The sequence below is a fragment of the Balaenoptera acutorostrata genome, chromosome 5 (assembly GCF_949987535.1).
Source record: "Balaenoptera acutorostrata chromosome 5, mBalAcu1.1, whole genome shotgun sequence".
NCBI classification, from domain to species: Eukaryota; Metazoa; Chordata; class Mammalia; order Artiodactyla; family Balaenopteridae; genus Balaenoptera; species Balaenoptera acutorostrata.
The window spans coordinates 122,293,199-122,312,583 of record NC_080068.1 but is presented as its reverse complement, the minus strand read 5'-3'; the positions used below and the strand labels follow the sequence as shown (position 1 = coordinate 122,312,583).

At 38.5% G+C, this 19,385-nt stretch overlaps 1 protein-coding gene across 5 annotated transcripts in view; it reads left to right on the top strand.

Moving 5' to 3' along the window:
* Positions 1–12,934, top strand: part of PDE5A (phosphodiesterase 5A) — a 150,494-nt gene extending 137,560 nt beyond the window's left edge. For all 5 annotated transcript variants that reach the window (XM_007172415.2, XM_007172418.2, XM_007172417.2 and 2 more), the window contains exons 19-21: positions 4,800–4,874; positions 6,207–6,290; positions 8,410–12,934. In XM_007172415.2, coding sequence (XP_007172477.1) covers positions 4,800–4,874; positions 6,207–6,290; positions 8,410–8,547 — 297 coding nt within the window. In that variant the 3' untranslated portion in view covers positions 8,548–12,934. The remainder of the gene's footprint in view (positions 1–4,799; positions 4,875–6,206; positions 6,291–8,409) is intronic.
* The last annotated feature ends 6,451 nt before the right edge of the window (positions 12,935–19,385 follow it).

Below are 19,385 nucleotides of genomic sequence, written 5' to 3'. Positions count from 1 at the left end.
GCATAGAGTTCAGTGTAGAGAATTACACCATACAAGTACTAAATAAAAACATTTGTGGATTCTTTTATAAACAAGGAGTGAGAAAAGTTTCCTAACCATGGCTCAACATGCAGAATCAATACAGGAAAAGATTGACAAATTTGATGACAAGAAAATTTAAAAATTAAGAAAATTTTTTGCATGGCAAGGACACTATAAGCAAAGAAAGACAATGAAAAACAGGTAAAAATATTTGCAACTTTTATCTGATAGATAGTTAATATCTCTAATATTAAAGAACTTCTTAAAAATAGAGACGAAAAAGACCAACAACCCTACCGGAAAATGGGCCAAAGATTTGAACAAAAAGTTGATAGAAAAAGAAATGTGAATGGCTCTTACTCATTTGAAAAGGTTCTCAGAACCTCAATCATAAGAAAAGATGCAAGTTAAAACTACACTGACACATGGAACTTCCCTGGCAGTCCAGTGGTTAAGATTCCGTGCTTCCACTGCAGGGGGCAGGGGTTCATCCCTGGTCAGGGAACTAAGATCCTGCATGTTTTTTTAAGGCGTGGCCTTAAAAAAACAAAACAAAACAAACAAACAAACAAACAAAACACAAAACAAACAAAAACTACACTGACACAAAAGAACTTGTACAGAGTCTCATTACAATAACAGCGTTACTCCTAATAGTCAGAAGCTAGAAACAATCCAGAAGTCTCTCAACAGGAGCGTGGATAAATGTATTGTAGTACACTACTCCTTCACACAGTGGAGTACTGCTCAACAGTGAAAAGAAACTGAAACTGATACAGGCAACTACATGGATTAGTCTCATCAACACTAAACTGAGCAAAAGAAGCCAGATACAAAAGAATACTGTGATGTCATTTATGTGGTGTTCTAGAAGAGGCAAAACTAATTGATAGGATAGCGGTTGGGTGGGGAGGGAGGGAAGAAGGTGCAGGGATTCACTGTGAAAGGGCCTGAGGGCACCTTCTGGGTGACAAAAATATTCTATTTCTTGGATGGGGTGTGTGTTACCTAGTTACATGCTTTTATTAATATACTGAACTGTATACCCATGGTCTATGCAATTCACAGTATGTAAATTCTACTTCATTTAAAAAAAGCACTGAGACACCATTTCTCAATTGTCCGATTGGCAAACACCCAAAGGTTTCACCACATACTCTGTTGGGGAAGCTGTGGGTAAAAAAGGAATGCAAAATACTATAACCCTTTGGAAGTATATGAATACACAAATTCATTTACCATTACTCCTAAGAATGTTATCCCAAAATGTACTGGCAAGAATATAAAAAGATATTTACACAAGCCTATTCATTTTAGTGCTATTTGTAATAGCAAACACTGGAAATAACCCAAATGTTCATTAATAGGTTACTGATTGAATAAATTATAGTACATTTACATGATGAATCCTTTGCAACAGCAAAAAGAAATGAGGATTCTCTATATACTACTAGGGAGTGATTACAAAGATATAAGTAAAAAAAAAGATGCAATCCCACTACTGGGCATATACCCTGAGAAAACCATAATTCAAAAAGAGTCATGTACCAAAATGTTCATTGCAGCTCTATTTACAATAGCCAGGACATGGAAGCAACCTAAGTGTCCATCGACAGATGAATGGATAAAGAAGATGTGGCACATATATACAATGGAATATTACTCAGCCATAAAAAGAAATGAAATGGAGCTATTTGTAATGAGGTGGATGGAGTTAGAGTCTGTCATACAGAGTGAAGTAAGTCAGAAAGAGAAAAACAAATACAGTATGCTAACACATATATATGGAATCTAAGGAAAAAAAAAAAAGTCATGAAGAACCTAGTGGCAAGATGGGAATAAAGACAGACCTACTAAAGAATGGACTTGAGGATATGGGGAGGGGGAGGGGTGAGATGTGACAGGGTGAGAGAGTGTCATGGACATATATACACTACCAAATGTAAAATAGATAGCTAGTGGGAAGCAGCCGCATAGCACAGGGAGATCAGCTCAGTGCTTTGTGACCGCCTGGGGGGGTGGGATGGGGAGGGTGGGAGGGAGGGAGATGCAGGAGGGAGGAGATATGGGAACGTGTGTATATGTGTAGCTGATTCACTTTGTTATAAAGCAGAAACTAACACACCATTGTGAAGCAATTATACTTCAATAAAGATGTTTTTAAAAAAAAAAAAAGAAAAAAAAAAGAAAAGCAAGGCAGAGAAAAATGGGTATGGTATCCTACCATTTATCTGAGAAGGGGATGAAATAATATATGTACATATTTGCTTATATTTTAAAAAAACAGAAGGATTAATCACAAAAAAGTTAATTATTTCCCTCAGGGGAAGGGAATAAGATAGAGGGAACAGAGATATAAGCTAGAGTTGCTTGCATGCACTTGTTTTGTAGATTTAATTTACGAACCATGTAAATTGCTCTTATAGTTATAAAATAAATTGAATTTTTAAAAAATCACTTAACCTTGAAAGTAAAATGAAACAAAATGATTTTGGTTGCAGAACCACACTGAGAGGGACTGTTTTATTCCAAGTGACATTAAAACAGTAATTTGACCATATAACTCTGGCGAGATGTAAACTGAGAACAAGAAGAACTCCAAAAAAAAGAAAACTTTAAAACTGTTTTTAATCATATTAGTGGTAATTTTGTGTAGATATTCAGTCACCATTGTGGGTGATGTGGGATAAAAGCAAATGAAAAATTAGATTGGTGTTGTTGAGAAGTAGGATTTTCAGCATGAGTGGAAAGATGAAGATCTAAGGTGGATAAGCAGAAATCCTGTAGTCCTGAATTTGAATAGGAAATACTGTATGAACTTACATTGTATCTTAGCTCCATTCATTAAAAGGGCTTAAAAATAATGATCACCCTGGTAGTAATGAATGAACCTAGTGCCCAGATTGAGGTTTCCAAATACCTCAGTTTAAAGGAATTAGGGCCCCACAATGAAATGGCTGATTGCGGTTCCAAAGCAGGCAATGTACAAGATGAGCCTAGAACATCTTGTTATAGCAGAAAGCGAGGAAGCTATCAAAGACTGATGAAGCCATGTCGAAAGAACAAAGAAGCCAACTTAATATGCTCTCAGCTGGCCAAAATGGAACAATGTCTGAGTGTCAGTGAGGATTGAAATACATTATAATGTTTAAATCCAAGAGTTCAAAATAATAATAAAAATAATAAAACAAAACCTTCCATAGTCATCTTTGGTGGATGCTTGAGAACCAAGTTATTTTTTTTTTTTATAGTAACTAAAGCAGAGAAAATCAAGTATTTCTCGTGCTTTATTTATACAAATTGTACTTTAGGGCAGGGGTCCCCAACCCTCGGGCCAAGGACTGGTACCGGCCCATGGCCTGTTAGGAACAGGGCCGCACAGCAGGAGGTGGGCGGTGGGCGAGCAAGCGAGCAAAGCTTCATCTGTATTTACAGCCGCTCCCCATCACTCCCATTACTGCCTGAGCTCCGCCTCCTGTCAGATCAGCGGTGGCATTAGATTCTCATAGGAGTGTGAACCCTACCGTGCTCTGCGCACGCGAGGGATCTAGGTTGCGCGTTCCTTATGAGAATCTAATGCCTGACGATCCGAGGTGGAGATGAGGTGATGCTAGCGCTGGGGATCGGCTGCAAATACAGATTATCATTAGCAGAGAGGTGTGACTGCACAGAAACCATGATAAATCAATTGCTTGCAGACTCGTATCAGAACCCTATCAGTGAGTGACAAGTGAAAACAAGCTCAGGGCTCCCACTGATTCTGCTTTATGGTGAGTTGTATAATTACTTCATTATATATTACAATGTAATAACAGAAATAAAGTGCACAATAAATGTAATGCACTTGAATCATCCTGAAACCATCCCCCCCGACCCTGGTCCATGGAAAAATTGTCTTCCGCGAAACTGGTCCCTGGTGCCAAAAAGGTTGGGGACCGCTGCTTTAGGGTAACTAAATAATTGATGTGGGGAACTTTATTTTATTTCAGCTATAAAGGAAAAAGGAATGATTGCTTTGCATATTACATTTTTGCAGCCTCTTAATTAGTGAATCTAGACAGAGATCATGAAGGGTTGTTAATCTCACAGAGAGAGGCAACCAGGCATTATACAGCCCTTGAGAGAAGTACAGGGCGCACTGCCTGTGAAAGAGTTGTGGCAAAAAAAAAAAAAAAAATTTCAAGTCTCAATCTAATCAAGTGTCTAGATCTCATTACTGGTGTATGGAAATACAGGGTACAGAGAAACATTAAATTTCATCATGGGAACACAATCAACAAAATCCAGACAGTGGAAAACTGCAGGATAAACAACCCAGTTTATTCAACAACAACCAAAATTATAAGGACTATTTTTAAAAAGAGAAGAGAAGGAACTGGTAGATTAAAAGAAACCTAAAAGGCATATCAGTCAGTCTCAGTATATGGACCTATTTGATACTGTGTTTTACACAGCACCTCATACAACAGATGCTTAATAAATATATCGTTGATTATGCATACAGATGGGCACACGGTACTTTTTTTCCACTGATTGCTGAAGTTGAAATAATGTTGCTTTTTTCTGTGTAATTATAGAAGATTACAAACTCTAGCCTTTGTGATTAGGTACACATTAAAACAAATAAAATTTCTATTAGTTGTTACTGCTTTATTCTAATTTTACTGATGTGGTTGAAAGCTACAGCTTTGATAGATTTTATTATCTTCATTGAAAGTCTCTGTTTTACAGAGTAATATGCTTTTATTTACCCAAACTTAGTCTGTTATTGATTTCAGATAGCAGAACTTGTTGCCACTGAATTTTTTGACCAAGGAGACAGAGAGAGAAAAGAACTCAACATAGAGCCTGCTGTAAGTATGAGACCTTGCTGGTAGGAATTATTCATATACATTTTTTATTGTAGACTCTTTTTATGCTTCTATGAGATCTTAGGAACAGAATTTCTCATTATTTTTAAAAACTTTTCTTACTAGAAGATTATACATGTTTGCTACAGAAAATAAGCAAATAACAAGTCATATTGTACCTATATTTTGTAATTTACTTTTTCCATTTAAATATCATAAGCCACTTTTCATTCTAACAGATGCTCTCTTATATATCTTATATAATGGTTACATGAAATAGATGTAACCATAATTTACTTTTTCGTACAATGTTTGCAGAGTTCACTATTACAAACAGCACTTTGATAAACATCTTTGTTGCTAAACATCTGTGGGCCATTTTTCACTACCTTGTTAGGATAAATTCCAGAATTGCTGTGTTGTAGGGCACACAGATTTTAAAGATTTTTTGATACATACTGCCTTTTTTGTATAGTGTAGGGAATCTCGAATACAAGAAGATTCTTCTTAAACCACTGGAGAAGTTTTTCCTGGAAATGAATGAGTTTTTCCCGGAAATGAAGCATAGAGTCTTTTTTTTCAATTCAAATGAACATTTATTGAGCCCACATTAAATGGGACATGGTTACGAGATGCCCCTCCTCCGTCTGTGTACCATTCCTTCCACCCTGCTTTTTATCCTCCCCCTGGGTACATCCTATGTCTCATTAGTCTTTTGCAGTTATTCAGTCTCCTACTATGTAGTAGTGGGCTTGTTCAGAAGCTCAGAATCTTCTCAGAAAATGGTGGGTAGCAGTGATGGTCGCAGCTAATGGAGAATTTGCTTCATTTTAAACAAGCACTGAGACAGGCTCTTTGCTCCCCATGGAGGTGCTGGGCTTGTCCGCTGCACCAGTCATGAGCTCCTGGGAATAAGCAGCAGTGACATCTGCATAATCTTCACTCAAAAAGCTCTCTGTGTCAGCTGGATTGTAATCACCTGTGGCCTCAGTGGCTTTTTCCACAAAGCTGAGAGTGTCGGATGCCACATCAGTAGACAGTTTGAAAGCATGTGTGTTCTCCAAATACATGCCAGCAGTGGACTCTAGGTCAGTGCTTGACTGTAGGTCAGCAGTTGATTCTAGGTCAGTGATCAATTCTGGGGGTCATGTGGGGAAAGTCACAGCCAGGGCGAACACGGGAGAGAGGACCAGGGCCTTCCTGAGTGTGGTAAGAAGGCAGGTAGGCAGGTATCTAGCCTTCCTCAGCTAACCCAGTGATTCATCTTTTTAGAGCCAACTTGCATTGTGCTCTTTAAGTAAATGCAGATCTGTGTGTGTCTGTTTCTGTTTTCAGGACCTAATGAACAGGGAGAAGAAAAACAAAATCCCAAGTATGCAAGTTGGATTCATAGATGCCATCTGCTTGCAACTATATGAGGTATTTATTATGAAAACTACTAGACTTGCTAAACTTTGACCATGTTATGAATTAAAACCTAAAGTAAACTGAAGCGACTAACACCAGGCGTATATTTTTTGCGTCTTAATCAACAAACTAGAAATAAAATTATCAGGATTATTTCTTTTGCTCATGAACATGCTGTTTGTACTGAATAAGGAACACATTTTATATTTACTGTTTCTCAAAAATGTTAATTCATTCATGTATAACTACCTAGTGAGTGCCTACCATGTGCTGGGCTCCAGCAAATTCGTGTAGGGAATGCTAAGAAAAATCACGTGCCAGTGCTTCCCTCAAGGAGGTATACTGTGCATACTCCATGTTCTTTTTAAGAGCATATTCTTTTTAAGTCTGACTTTTGGCCTAAATAAGGAAAAATAGTTATCTAACTTTTTCTCATTGTCATAGTGTGGCTTAAGAAAATTTTTATGACGATTAAAAGAAGGCGGCTAGAAGAATATTGCAGGTTCCCATTTCCATATGCCTGTTGGCTTGGGTTTTTTTTGCTTATTTATTTATTTTTTTGGTAAAGATATTCTCCCTAAAACATCCAGTTTACTAGTTTAGATGTTCATGCCCCAAATATAGAAAGTAGATGCTATCCTTGTCTTTAGAAGTTTAAACAGGAAACTGTCTTAAATTTTAAGTATTTGGGAAAAGAACATTTATCATGGAGTAATCATAGACTGTCAAGACCAGAAGAAACCCTAGAAATCCTCTAATCCAGACATTTCACAGATTCTGTCATTGAATCTGTAAAAAGTCCAACTTCCAGGGAGATGAAATGTTTGTCCCAAACAGGTAGTTAGTGGGAGAACTGTATTTAGAATCCAGTTCTCAGCCTGAGTCCAGGGTTCTAGCCCGTGGATAAATTTAAGAAAGAAGCTGTGGCTGAGGAGGGAAGGACAGGAGAGACAGCAAAAGAAAACAGGACAGAAGAACATTGGGTGTCAGGCCTCTGCACCACTGTCTCCCCACTTTTCTCGGCAATCTGTGCAGAAGTGTGTTCAGAGCAGTGTCTCCAACATCCCTGAATATCTCATTCTTTCCATAACAGATGCTTTTCTTGTGGATTGGATTAATAGTTCCTCAGTTGTAGACACTAATGTCTCTCTTGATTTTTTTTCCCCATGCCTGTAAATATAGTCAAACTAACAGTCAAATCACCCATAATAGATTTCATCCTTCTACATTTCCTGTTTGTGCAAGGATTCATTTTATTTGACTCTCCTGTTGAATTCTATTTGATATAGACATGCATTTTTACCATTATTACAGAAGTAATATGTTGTTATAGAAAAATCAGAATACAAAGAAGCAAAAAGATAAAATCACTTATAATTCTACTACTCTGAGATAACCACTGTTATCTCCTTTCAGTGCATATGCTTTATGACATTTTCATATATTTTTCATTTAACAAAAATTGCTCTTTGCGATCCATACTATAAGATACATCTTTCTGTTTCAAATGTGTTTCTATGACATTTTTAATGGCTGCAAAATAGTAACACGATATTCCTAACCCCGTTGTTGGGTATTTAAGTCATTTTCAATGTTTGTCTATTACAAAGAAATCTGCAGTGAACGTACTTGTAGCTAAATATTTATGGCACTGTAGTTGGTAAATAATAATGTTTAGTTATATTAAGCATATACATATAGTTATAAATTAATGTTTATTATAATCTTGGATAAAAATCTACTTAAGTACATTGAATAAAGTCATTTTATAGAAAAACAGAAAAACTAAGCAGCTCTAAAGGCAGTCAACACTTAGGGAGAACCATTTGCACTACATAAAAGCAAATGGATTATTTCTCTGCAAAGCCGATTCCACACAGATCTGTCTCCATAGCTCAATAATGTTATTTTGGGATGTGTGTGTCTGCTGTCTCTCTCTCAGCATGTACTCCCTGTCTGTATAGCTTAAGAGGAATCGTTCATAAATGATCTGTGCTCACACAGTCTGTGAGAATCCCAACAGTGGGCCTGCTTATGAAGTGAGTGTACAATGTGGCCCTTTGCGTCAGGCCTGGGAGAGGGCTTATTTCCTAGCTGCCATCTAGTTGTTGGCTTTCTTTTCTTTCTTTAGGCCCTGACCCACGTATCGGAGGACTGTTTCCCTTTGCTGGATGGCTGCAGAAAGAACAGGCAAAAATGGCAGGCTCTTGCAGAACAGCAGGAGAAGACACTGATTAACGGGGAAAGCAGCCAGGCCAAGCGGAACTGAGTGGCCTATTCGTGCAGAGTTGAAGTTTACAGATGGTGTATTCTGCAGTATGCCTAGTTTTGCTATACACTGTACAGATTTGGTGTATACTTTGCCACTGCTGTATTTTTATTTTTGCACAACTTTTGACAACACAGCATGAAATGTTTTTAGAGGACTATTGCATATTTTCTGTATATTTGTTTTATGCCACTGAACTGAGATTATCAATGACACCTACTCTTAGCACATGGATACGAGCTCTGTTTGTGATATTTTGTGTACTGCGAGGTACAAGTTGCATTCTTGCACTGAGGCTGGTTTTTTTGGTTTTTTTGTTTTTTCTTGCTGGGGATTTTAAATAATTGGTTTTGTGTTTTCTGAATTACCAATCTTTCAAGAATGTTTGGAATCGTTTTTCTTAAAAACAGGCTAGGAGCAAAGTGAATATATTCTGTGACATTTAAAACCTTCATAGAATAGAGAAAAATGTTGGCTGAGTGGATTTTAAGAGGAATGGGGTATATTTGTCAACACTGTATTACCTTAACAAAAAAAGTTAAAACTTTAAACAAATGGAAAGTACTATAAGGTAGTACTGTAAAGAAAAGGCATTATTTAATTATTTTGCTTTTTTTGTTGTTAGAGAACAGGCAGGAGAGAAATTTCTCATTTCAGTGCAATAAATCTATCCAAAGGCTACCCATAAACTCATTTTGATCTAACCTACCTGATGGAAAGCAGGGGAAACCTTGGGAGAAGATCCAGTCACTGACTTTACTGAGGGATGAGTGTGATGCAGAAATGGAAGAGCCAAGGATGGCTGCCAGTGAAGAGGACGTTCTGCTGGAAGACACTCCTGACAGTCAGTGAGTGTTCTGAATCCTGAACTTCCTTTTGTAAATAACTTCCTTATCGTTCACCTTATAAGCCACAGCTTGTAAGTCAACACTTTAAGACTCAACAGGAGAGTGAGAAAAAGTGATCATGGGAGCACTGGCCTGAAGTGAGAGATGACTGTATAGGATAAGAGGGTACAAAATGAATCATATTTTTTTTCTGTTTGTTAAATGGAGTACAGAGAAAAGTACAAACAGCAAAGGGCTATCCTTGATATTAGGGTCAAAAATTAAATCGAGGGAACAATATGGTAAGAAACCTCAAGCTTGAGTAAACTTAGCAGTATTGAGTTTGTGACTGAGAAACTGCCATATTTTGGTTTACAGGACTAGTCAACCCAGAATCACAGAAGTTTGGGTATGCACCCTGAACACTGGCCCTGAGCTTGTAGTTAGTGGTATCTACTTCTCACAGCTTTTAGTACCTTTAGAAAATGTTAACACTTTCTTAGAATTTGAGCCCATTTAATTGTATTCCCACTGTACATGTGTGCTTTTATTACATATTGGAGAAGTAAGTAGATAATGAACTGAGAACCTAGTTCAGGAAAAGAAAATCTGCTCTAAATATGCAATAATGTTTGTGGGCAAGAGTAGGAAGAGAGGTATTTGTTTGATCTGTTCACCCACTTCCCCACCCGTGAATAAAGTTTCTGAGTTTCTATAACTAGTTTGTATAGAAAAGCTCTTGGGGATATGATAATGCAGCATTCTCAAAGACTTTTCATTAAAACATGTTTTGCATTCATAACCATTTGTTCCCTAAACTACCTAAAATTCAACATATTCATTAAGTTTTTAAAATTCTGAGTGTGTATATATATCTTGACATAAAGTGGCTTTATTCTTACCCTTCAGGTTTTAAAAAGAAAGCAAAACAAATTGTATTGCCATTACTTTGTAGCGGTAAGGGCTATGTATTACTGTTGTGACACCTGTATTTTCAAGATGTTATTCTATTTTATGTCATACACATGAAATCTGTGAGGTTGCCTCTTGGTGGCACTGGTGTGTAACTTACAAAGACTGTCACTAAAATAACGTATCTACATACTGGTATACAGCTATGCATGCAGACACAATTCCTTAGTATAGAAAAATTGTCTGAAGAATAGCAGTCTTTAACAACCTATCTATCTTTTTGCCGTACACATTGTGATTTAGCAGTTATGCTAAAATCTGTAGTCAAATACTTTAGTAGTTTGTTTAGAGCCCTCTAATATATGTCACTGAGATTTTTAAAGACACAGTAGACTATGTACGGAGGATTTGTATGTGTGTCATTTTAACAAGCAAGAAGGTGTATTTAGATTATAAATTTTTGGTTTACTTTTAGATAATGGTTTATTTTACCTTACTAGTTTAGAAACTGAAAGAAGTGGGGCAGTGCCATACCTATTTCATTTTTGGGTATTTTAGTTCATACAGAAGAAGAGTGCTTCTTTAGGACTGGTTACTTGGTTCAAATAATTCTTAATTTTTTAGGAAAATCATTCCATACATGGATTATTACCTGGTACATGGGCACAAATTTTCTTCGTATGTGAATATTTCCTTTCCAGTATCTTCTCAAGTTGGAAAAAATATATATATATGTAGTCTTCTCTCACCCTACCCTATATTTATATTACCTGTAACCTAGCAAGAAGTTGTTCTTGCTCTAGATTAGTTTGTTTGTTTTCATTATAGCTGAGTACCATGATACCATTTCATTTCAATTTTCAGCCCCAAAAGTTCCCACTATTTTACTAAGTTGTGAGAAGATATCTATAAAATGGCCTGGTCTTGTACTTTTCACAGGATTGGCCTTTGCCAGCCACAATCCTGTGTGAACTTGTGTAAGTCTCTTTAACCTCTGTGAGTGTGAACAAGTTGTGCTGTTGAAGGAGTTACATTTGGGCTAAGCCTTGTCTCAGAGGAGGATGTCACAGAAGGCAGCTACTGTGTAAGCCCTAATGGGCCCTGGAGACCACTGTCAGAAATGGGATAGCAGGCCACAGAGCAAGGTATCTAATCCCTTAAGTCATTTCCTGTGTTGAGTTTCCAAGACTGAGAAAAAGATAGTACATTTCTTTGGCTTCTCATGCAGATCACTAGATGTGTGAGATTTAGAGTTCTTTGAGCACCTCATCTCACGGTACAAACCCTGGACGATGATGTTTCACCACTGATCTCTTTACTATGAAGAATGGTTTCCTTCCATAGGAGTGTTGGAGAAAAGAAAGTGTATGAAAGTGTACTGGAAATAATGGATTGTGGGAGGAAACCGGTTACAGATATATTCTTGCCTAGCAGTGAAGTGCCTTTATTTTCAGCACAGAGCACAAATGTTAGACCTACTCCAATCTGATGTTCAATTTTCCTGTGTTTTCCACCTGATTGTACTCCTAAAGCTTTACAGGCCATCAAAAGAAATGCTGTTTGTTTTGTTTTACAAGATTGATTTAAGAAGGGGGAGGGGGAGGGATGTAACTGCTCTCCTCTCCTGGGAACAACTACAGTCAAAACAAGGTGGTATAACGTAACTGCTCAGTGTTAGACATGCCTCGATCCACCTTTTATTGAGTTCCTGCTGCATGTCAGGCACTGTGCTCCACTGGGGAGAGAGAGCAGTGACCTCAAGGAGCTCACAGTCTCTGCAGGGAGTGCTGGATAAGAGACTTACCAGCTTCTGATCCTGCCGATTTAACGTGAAAATATAGGGTACAGTTACCACTTTCATTTCCATCTATAACATATGTATTACATAGTTTTCCAAGGACCTTCTTTACCTGGAACTTGTTAAGAATCTGTCAGTGAACATCTTGTCTTCTTGCAAGCATGAATAACTTAGCCTGCTGATAGCTTAGAGAACACCTTATGTAAGTAAGGAGTCATATATTCCACTATGTAGATTATTTTTCCATATGCTAGCCAGGTAGAGATTACTCAAGAGTTCTCTTAGACTGTTAAATTGCACACAGTTTTGGACCCCTTCTGCTCCAGCGTAGGGAGTGAGGAAGAAAGTATTAAAGCTCACTTTGCCCTTCCATATGCTTCTCAAAAGTCTGTATAAACATGTCTTAATAGATGTTGAACACCATGTAAATAGTTGAAAATATAAATTTCTATTTCAGTTTAAGAAAAAGCTTATGAATCATCACTAGCCACTGTTAATATCTATTTGTATTCTTATACCTTTTCAATACATTTGAACAAATATATAGTTTCTGGCACTATTTTTGTACTAGGATAAAGGAGTTACTATGTATATTATGTTTAGCTTTTAAGTCATTTTAAATAATTGTGAATGTTGATTTCTTGTCTTTCCTCTCCCCCCACCACGAGAACCATTTCATGTGACTCTCCTATGACAAAATCACTTTAAAGGAACACTTACCCACCTATGATCCCTATAAAGTCAAGAGATGGTCAGGGTGGTTTTCCATTGCGCAAACTCTTCACTTGTCAGTTGTTTCCTCATTTTGCCATGCTTTATAAAAATAAAAAGAAGAATGAACAAGTAGGTATGAGCATTGTGTGATTATTAGGGACTCTGAATTTTAGGCAGGGAGAATGGGCCCAATAGTTTGAGAGACTTTAATCAAGCTAACCTGTGGTCCTACTAGCTGAAAAAAATGTGGTTTAATAAACTCCTTTCTTTCCTCAGCCTAGACACCTCAGTAATATTCTTTTTGTTAATATTCTTTGCTACCAGTTTGAGGGCAACATTTTCCATACACCTCACCACTTCTCAAGTCCCTAACAATTCTATAGAGGGTGCTTGTTACCATCCTCAGGTTGCATGTGGAGCTAAGGCTTAGGAATTAAATACTTGCCAAATGGCATGAGCTGGATTCGATCCCAGATCTGTCTAGTTTGAAAGCAGGTATTTATTCCACTTAATTCTCTTTTTGAATTTTAATAGTAAAAGGTCCCAAATCCATTCTTAGTGGATCAAATGGGCTACCTAGAAGCATTAGATACACGATTTCCCACACCCAGCAGATTTGGTTTTGTTTGGGATTTTAGAGTTAACGTTCCTTTAGTTCGTCTAGTAATAGCTAATGCCATGCCATCACAGAATCCCAGGTACCACCGTGCTTCAGTGCTGCTAGTCTAGAGGCATGGAGGTATAATTAAATGCAAGATTTCTGACTCGTTATTTAGTTTTGCCACTAGACAAGCCCTCTTCACGTGGAGCAGAATATCTAGGCTATGCCTACTTCACAAAGCTAAAGGCAAAAGTAAACTAAAAGCTCATGTAAAACAATATTTTAGATCTTCTGATCACTAGAGTGCGCCACAGTTCCAGTTGTATTTAAAGAAGTAATCTTACTGGGTACAAACAATGAATAAAACTGCTTTTTTAAAGATTTTTACCAGCTAAAGAAAAACAAACGGAAAAAATCAATGGGGAATTAAGATTTGCTTACTTTCCTTTGTCCAGGATCATTTCTTTAAGATTTTCCCCAAACAATAACTGATCACCTGAAGTCTCTCTGATTGATACTCAATATTCCACCCACAGAGACATCATCCCTTCTTGTAGAAAAGGGAGGCATGTGACAACTCTCTTGAACCCACATTCTTGCTATCAGCTGTGCTGCCTTCTCAGCAAACAGGGATATATTTGATATATATATTTGATATATGCAAATGTCAGTATATAATTTTCTGTTTTTTTAAGGCATACAACAAATTAACAGAAACACTTTGAACCTGCAGAGACTATTCCTTGATTTTAAGCTATATTCAGCCTTGGCAGGAGAAAAACTCTATGTTTCTAGTTTACAACCCATTTTTTCAAAATAAAAATCCACAAGAATTATGAATAGAATCAAAATAATTATTTGAATCAAAAGAAATCTAATTAAATGTCATGCTTGCCTCATTTTAAGTGTACGTATGAGCGTGCGTGTGCGTGTATGTGTGTGGTGTGTAAATTATTCAGGAACTAAGTTGACTCTTTCAGTCATCTGACAGAATCCCAATGGCACATTTTAGGATTCATCTTTTTAAGTGAATTTAAGGGACAAGATTGCATGGCTAAGGGGGAGAAAAAAGGAATGAACATGAACTATCACAATAGCTTTAAACGTTAATATCCCCTATATTAATTACTTTTAGAGCCATATTTCACTTCATATCACTGTTTCCCCTACCCAACAGGAGTGGTTTTTAGGCTTTATATGACACCAATCCAGCATATATGCCTCTAAGACACCAGCTTCCCCCTTCACCAACCAGCTCTCTGAAAGTCACGCACGAATTCCCTGATCTCGCTGATGCGCCTTGACCAAGGAGGAAAAGCATAAGACATGCTCAACAACTACCTCGGCTCCAGCTGCTCTCTCTCCAGAAAAGCCAACAGAAGTAGTTACTAAGGGTGCTCTACCAAGTCTGTTAGAATGAGTAATGCACTTGGAGGAGTGTATGAAGGCAGGACCATGTCCTATCATTATTTCCTGTTTCTTAAACCTCTGCTTCTCTTTTTCTGTTCTGGCTCCATTCTTAAGGGCTTCAAACATACTTGATTCTCCCCTGCCCTGAGAACACCTACCTGAATCACACAGCCCTCCCACCAGCATCTCCGTACTCTGTCTTGTACTTTGAAGGTGCTCAACAAACACTGAGTGAAAGACTAGATTTCTATCCTTTCCCATTTGACATAAAATTGAATTTTTTATAAAGAACGGAGAAGGTAATTCCAATGAAGGACAACAGAAAACTCAATACAGCATTTTTAGAAATTCTCAGTTGGAAAAGAGCTGAATTTTAAGATGAAAAAAAAAAACTGAATAAAACAATTTGGGGTAAGAATATTTGTTTTCTATTGTGAAAAATTAGTTACCAGGCTTTAATTCATAAATTGATAACCATTGGTGGAGTTACTCCCAGGGAGTTTTACCATATTGCTAGGAGCCAAGGAAAATTCACAAAGGCTAGAAGCCAATGATCTTGCGGAAAAGATAAGATTTACATTTAAAAATAAAAATAAGCAAACAAAAGTCAACAGAAGACGTTCATTCATTCATAAATACTTGATTCTCTCCTCAGTGTCAGGCTGGGGTAAACTTATAGGCATGGTCTCACAAAGCATCTAGTCCAGAGGAGGCTACACACCAGGGCAAATAGACAGCCATGTCTATGCACTGAGGATGGGAGTGGAGGGTTTACAGATGGTTCTTTAAGTGTGTGACAACTGGTTTATAGCCAAGTGAAAAGGAAGAAGAGTATTCCTAGGCAGAAGAAAACATGTGAAGACCTAGAAGTAGCAAACTTGAGAACTTGAAAGCCTTCTCACAATTTATTTAAATAATTATAAATTTTATATTTTTAAATGATAAGAGTTAAAAATATATTTACAAATATTATGAATACTTATGAATGTTACATAAAATAAAGCAAATGTCCTTTTTTTTAAAATTGAAGTGTAGTTGATTTACAATATTATGTTAGTTTCAGGTGTACAACATGATGATTCAGTATTTTTATATATTATACTCCAGCTAATGTCCTTTAAATGTATATTTGAGCTTTTAAGAAAATAAGAGAAATCCTCACAGGCCAAAATAAAGCAAATTAAAAATCCAATCAGCAAGCATGTGAGTTGATACTATGTCAGGCCTGGGAATATTTGCAGATCTATATCATGAAGGGGTTTTAAATCAGACCAGGACATGGTCTTGAGATCCAGTGAAGCACTTGGGGAATGGCTCTCCAAGAAAGACTGAAAACTCTGAAGAGCTGTGCTCTCAACATGTAGAAAGGGGAGGGGGGAAAATTCACTCAGAGACACAGGACAACTGAAGGAAGCATGCCTGTCTTAATCTGAGCTCTGGTTTAAAAAAAAAATTGTAACATTGAGTCCATCCTCACATTATCACAGATTTGGGGTTTGAATGTGATGCAGGACTACCCAAGTTATTGATAAATAACAGAAAAAGAAGTCTCAGGCAGGTAATATCCCTGAACAACTGGCAACAGCAAAGGCAAAATTGCCTTTGGAAGGCAATTTGGAAGAACACAGCCTCAAATAGGCCCATGAAATTCCCACAGAAATAATGCCACTAAAGACAAATTCATAATTCATAATTGCAAAATACATGAGGAAACAATTCACAGTGTACAAAGTCAGAAGCCACAAGACTGTACGATCAGATACCCAAGAAATTGAGGCAACAGAACTCTTTGATAGAGGTGGTTGGGAGGAATCATTGACTCCTCACTCTTGTGTTTCCAGATGAAGGAAGACCCCTAAAATGACACTCTTGGTCTCCTGTTCCACCCTTAACCCAGTCAGATATGTGATTGGAGGGTGACAGCCATCAGTCCACAGTCCTTAAATGGGTGTGGTTAATCTAATAAAAACAGTAAACACTGGGGATTTGTTTCTTTCTACCCTGATCCAGTGCAAGTTGAAAATCCTAGGTAAGTGTGTTCGGTATGTGAGCTCTCCCAAGGTCTAGCCTCCAGAGGGGTGGGGGTCAAGGCAGGGAGTGTCAGGAAACCCATCTGACCACAGCATGCTCTCCAAAGGAACTTATTTACAGGACCACCTCCACAAAGCTCCATACGAGCCAGTGTCGCACGGTTTTCTTGGAGTGCTATGCCTACCTCCTGTTAGGGTTTCTAGACTGTTGCTCATACCAGTGGGTCTTTTCAATCAATGTCCTCTCCTGCATCTGATGAATGTGGTAAATCAGTGCTTTCCTGGGTCAGCCTGTAAGCTGTGCTCTCTGAGAGCACAGAGAATGTGCAAATAAGAACATCTTCCTCCTCTCTCCTTCCTGCTGGTGGCTGTGTAGAAGGCAGGAGTGAAGTCAACACTGAAAGAGATCCCATTTTAGGAATGCAGTGAATTCACTAAAGAATTCAAGAGAAGCATAGTTGGAAGGTATGTTGTTCTATTTTATATTAGAAAATTCTGAAAAGTAAATTTCACATGACCAGAAATTATCATTCACATTTTTTTCCTGCCTATCCTGTTTAAGCTTGCATCTGTGATAATCAGCACTGAAGCACATGAACAAACTTTGAGTCATTGGAAGCAAGTATTCACAGGCAGCACAATGAATGAGGCAGCGTCATGAGTAATCATATAGCCAATATAAATAAATGGTATTAGGGAACTGCAGAGGCAAGAAGATCTATATTATTTTTGTACAAACTGGTTTTAAAGACCACAGCATTGTAAGTGTAGCAGAGTCACTATTTTCTTCTGTCAGTGGGAGTTATGAAGTTAGAGACAAAGAACACATTTGATAGTAAAGAACACAAGCAGGTGGTTCCTGAAATTGAACACTATCAAAATGAATTGATTTTTACATGGTAATGAAATATGTAAATATCTCTTCTGTATTCAATTTCCTAAATTTTCATTGAAAAAAAACATTGTATTAGTTTCCTACTGCTGGTGTAGCAAATTACCACAAATGTATTGACTTAACACAAATTTATTATCTTACAGTTCAGGCGATCAAAAGTCTAAAATGTGTCAGCAAGGCTACATTCCATCTAGAGGCCATTTCCTTGCCTTTTTGAGCTTTCAGAGGCTGCCTGCACTGCTTAGTTGATGACCTCTTCCTCCATCTTCAAAGCCAACAGCATAACATCTTCAAAGCACTCTCCCTCTCTCACAGTCACACATACACACACTCCCCCTGACCCCCGCTTCCATCCTCACATTTTCTTCTCTAACACTCCTGTCTCCCTCTTATAAGGATCCTTATGATTACATTTGGCCCACCCAGATAATCCAGGATGAGCTTCCTATTTGAAAATGCTTAACAATCACATCTGCAAAGCTCCTTTAGCCATGCAAAGTGGCATATTCACAGGTTCCAGGGGTTAGGATGTGAACATCTTCGGGGACCGTTATTCTGTCTAACACAGTCACTCTCACATGGACTCAAGAATTATGTGATACATTTTTGGTGTGTTCTTTTAATAGACTATTTTTAGAGCAGTTTTGGGTTGGAAGAGGATTGGCCAAGATAGCAGAGTAGAAAGACCCTGAGATCCCCTCTCATGAGCACACCAAAACCACAACTAATTGCAGAACAATCACTGATGGAAAAGACTGCACCTACCAAAAAAGATCTTCTACAACTAAAGACATAAAGCAGGAACCACAGCGAGACAGGTAGGAGGGGTGGACTCATGATATAACCAAGTCCCATAGCCCCAGGTGGGCAACCCACAAACTGGAGAATAATTATACAACAGAGGTTGTCCCACAGGAGTGAGAGTTCTGAGCCCCATGTTGGGCTCACCAGCCCAGGGATCCTGCACTGGAAAAATGAGCCCCCAGAGGATTTGGTGTTGAAGGCCAGTGGGGCTTAATTTCAGGAGCCCCACAGGACTGGGGGAAATAGAGACTTGATTCTTAAAAGGTACACATAAAATCTCACACCAGGACCCAGGGTAAAAGCAGTAACTTGATAGGATCCAGGGCCAGACCTACCTGCTGGTCTTGGAGAGTCTCCCGGATAGGCAGGGGTGGCTGAGGCTCACCCTGGGGACACAGACACTGGCGGCAGACACCCTGGGGAGCTCCTTCTACCACGCGGACATGCCTGCTGGTGGCCGCCATTTTGGGATCCTCCCTCTAGCTCATTAGTGCCAAAACCTGGCCTTACCCAACAACCTTTAGGGCACCAGTGCTTGGACACCTCGGGTCAAACAACTAACAGGGCAGGAACACAGCCCCACCCATCAGCAGACAGGCTTCCTAAAGACTTCCTGAGCCCACAGCCATCTCTTGACACTCCCCTAGACATGGCCCTGCCCATCAGAGGGCCAAGACCCAGCTCCATCCATCAGTGGGCAGGCACTGACGGTGCCCTCCAGGAAGCCTGTATTAGCCTCTAGACCAGCCTCAACCATCAGGGGGCAGACATGAGACACAAGAAAACCACACTCACACAGCCTGTGGACACAGCCCACCCACAGCAGGCCAGACCCCACCCTGGGACA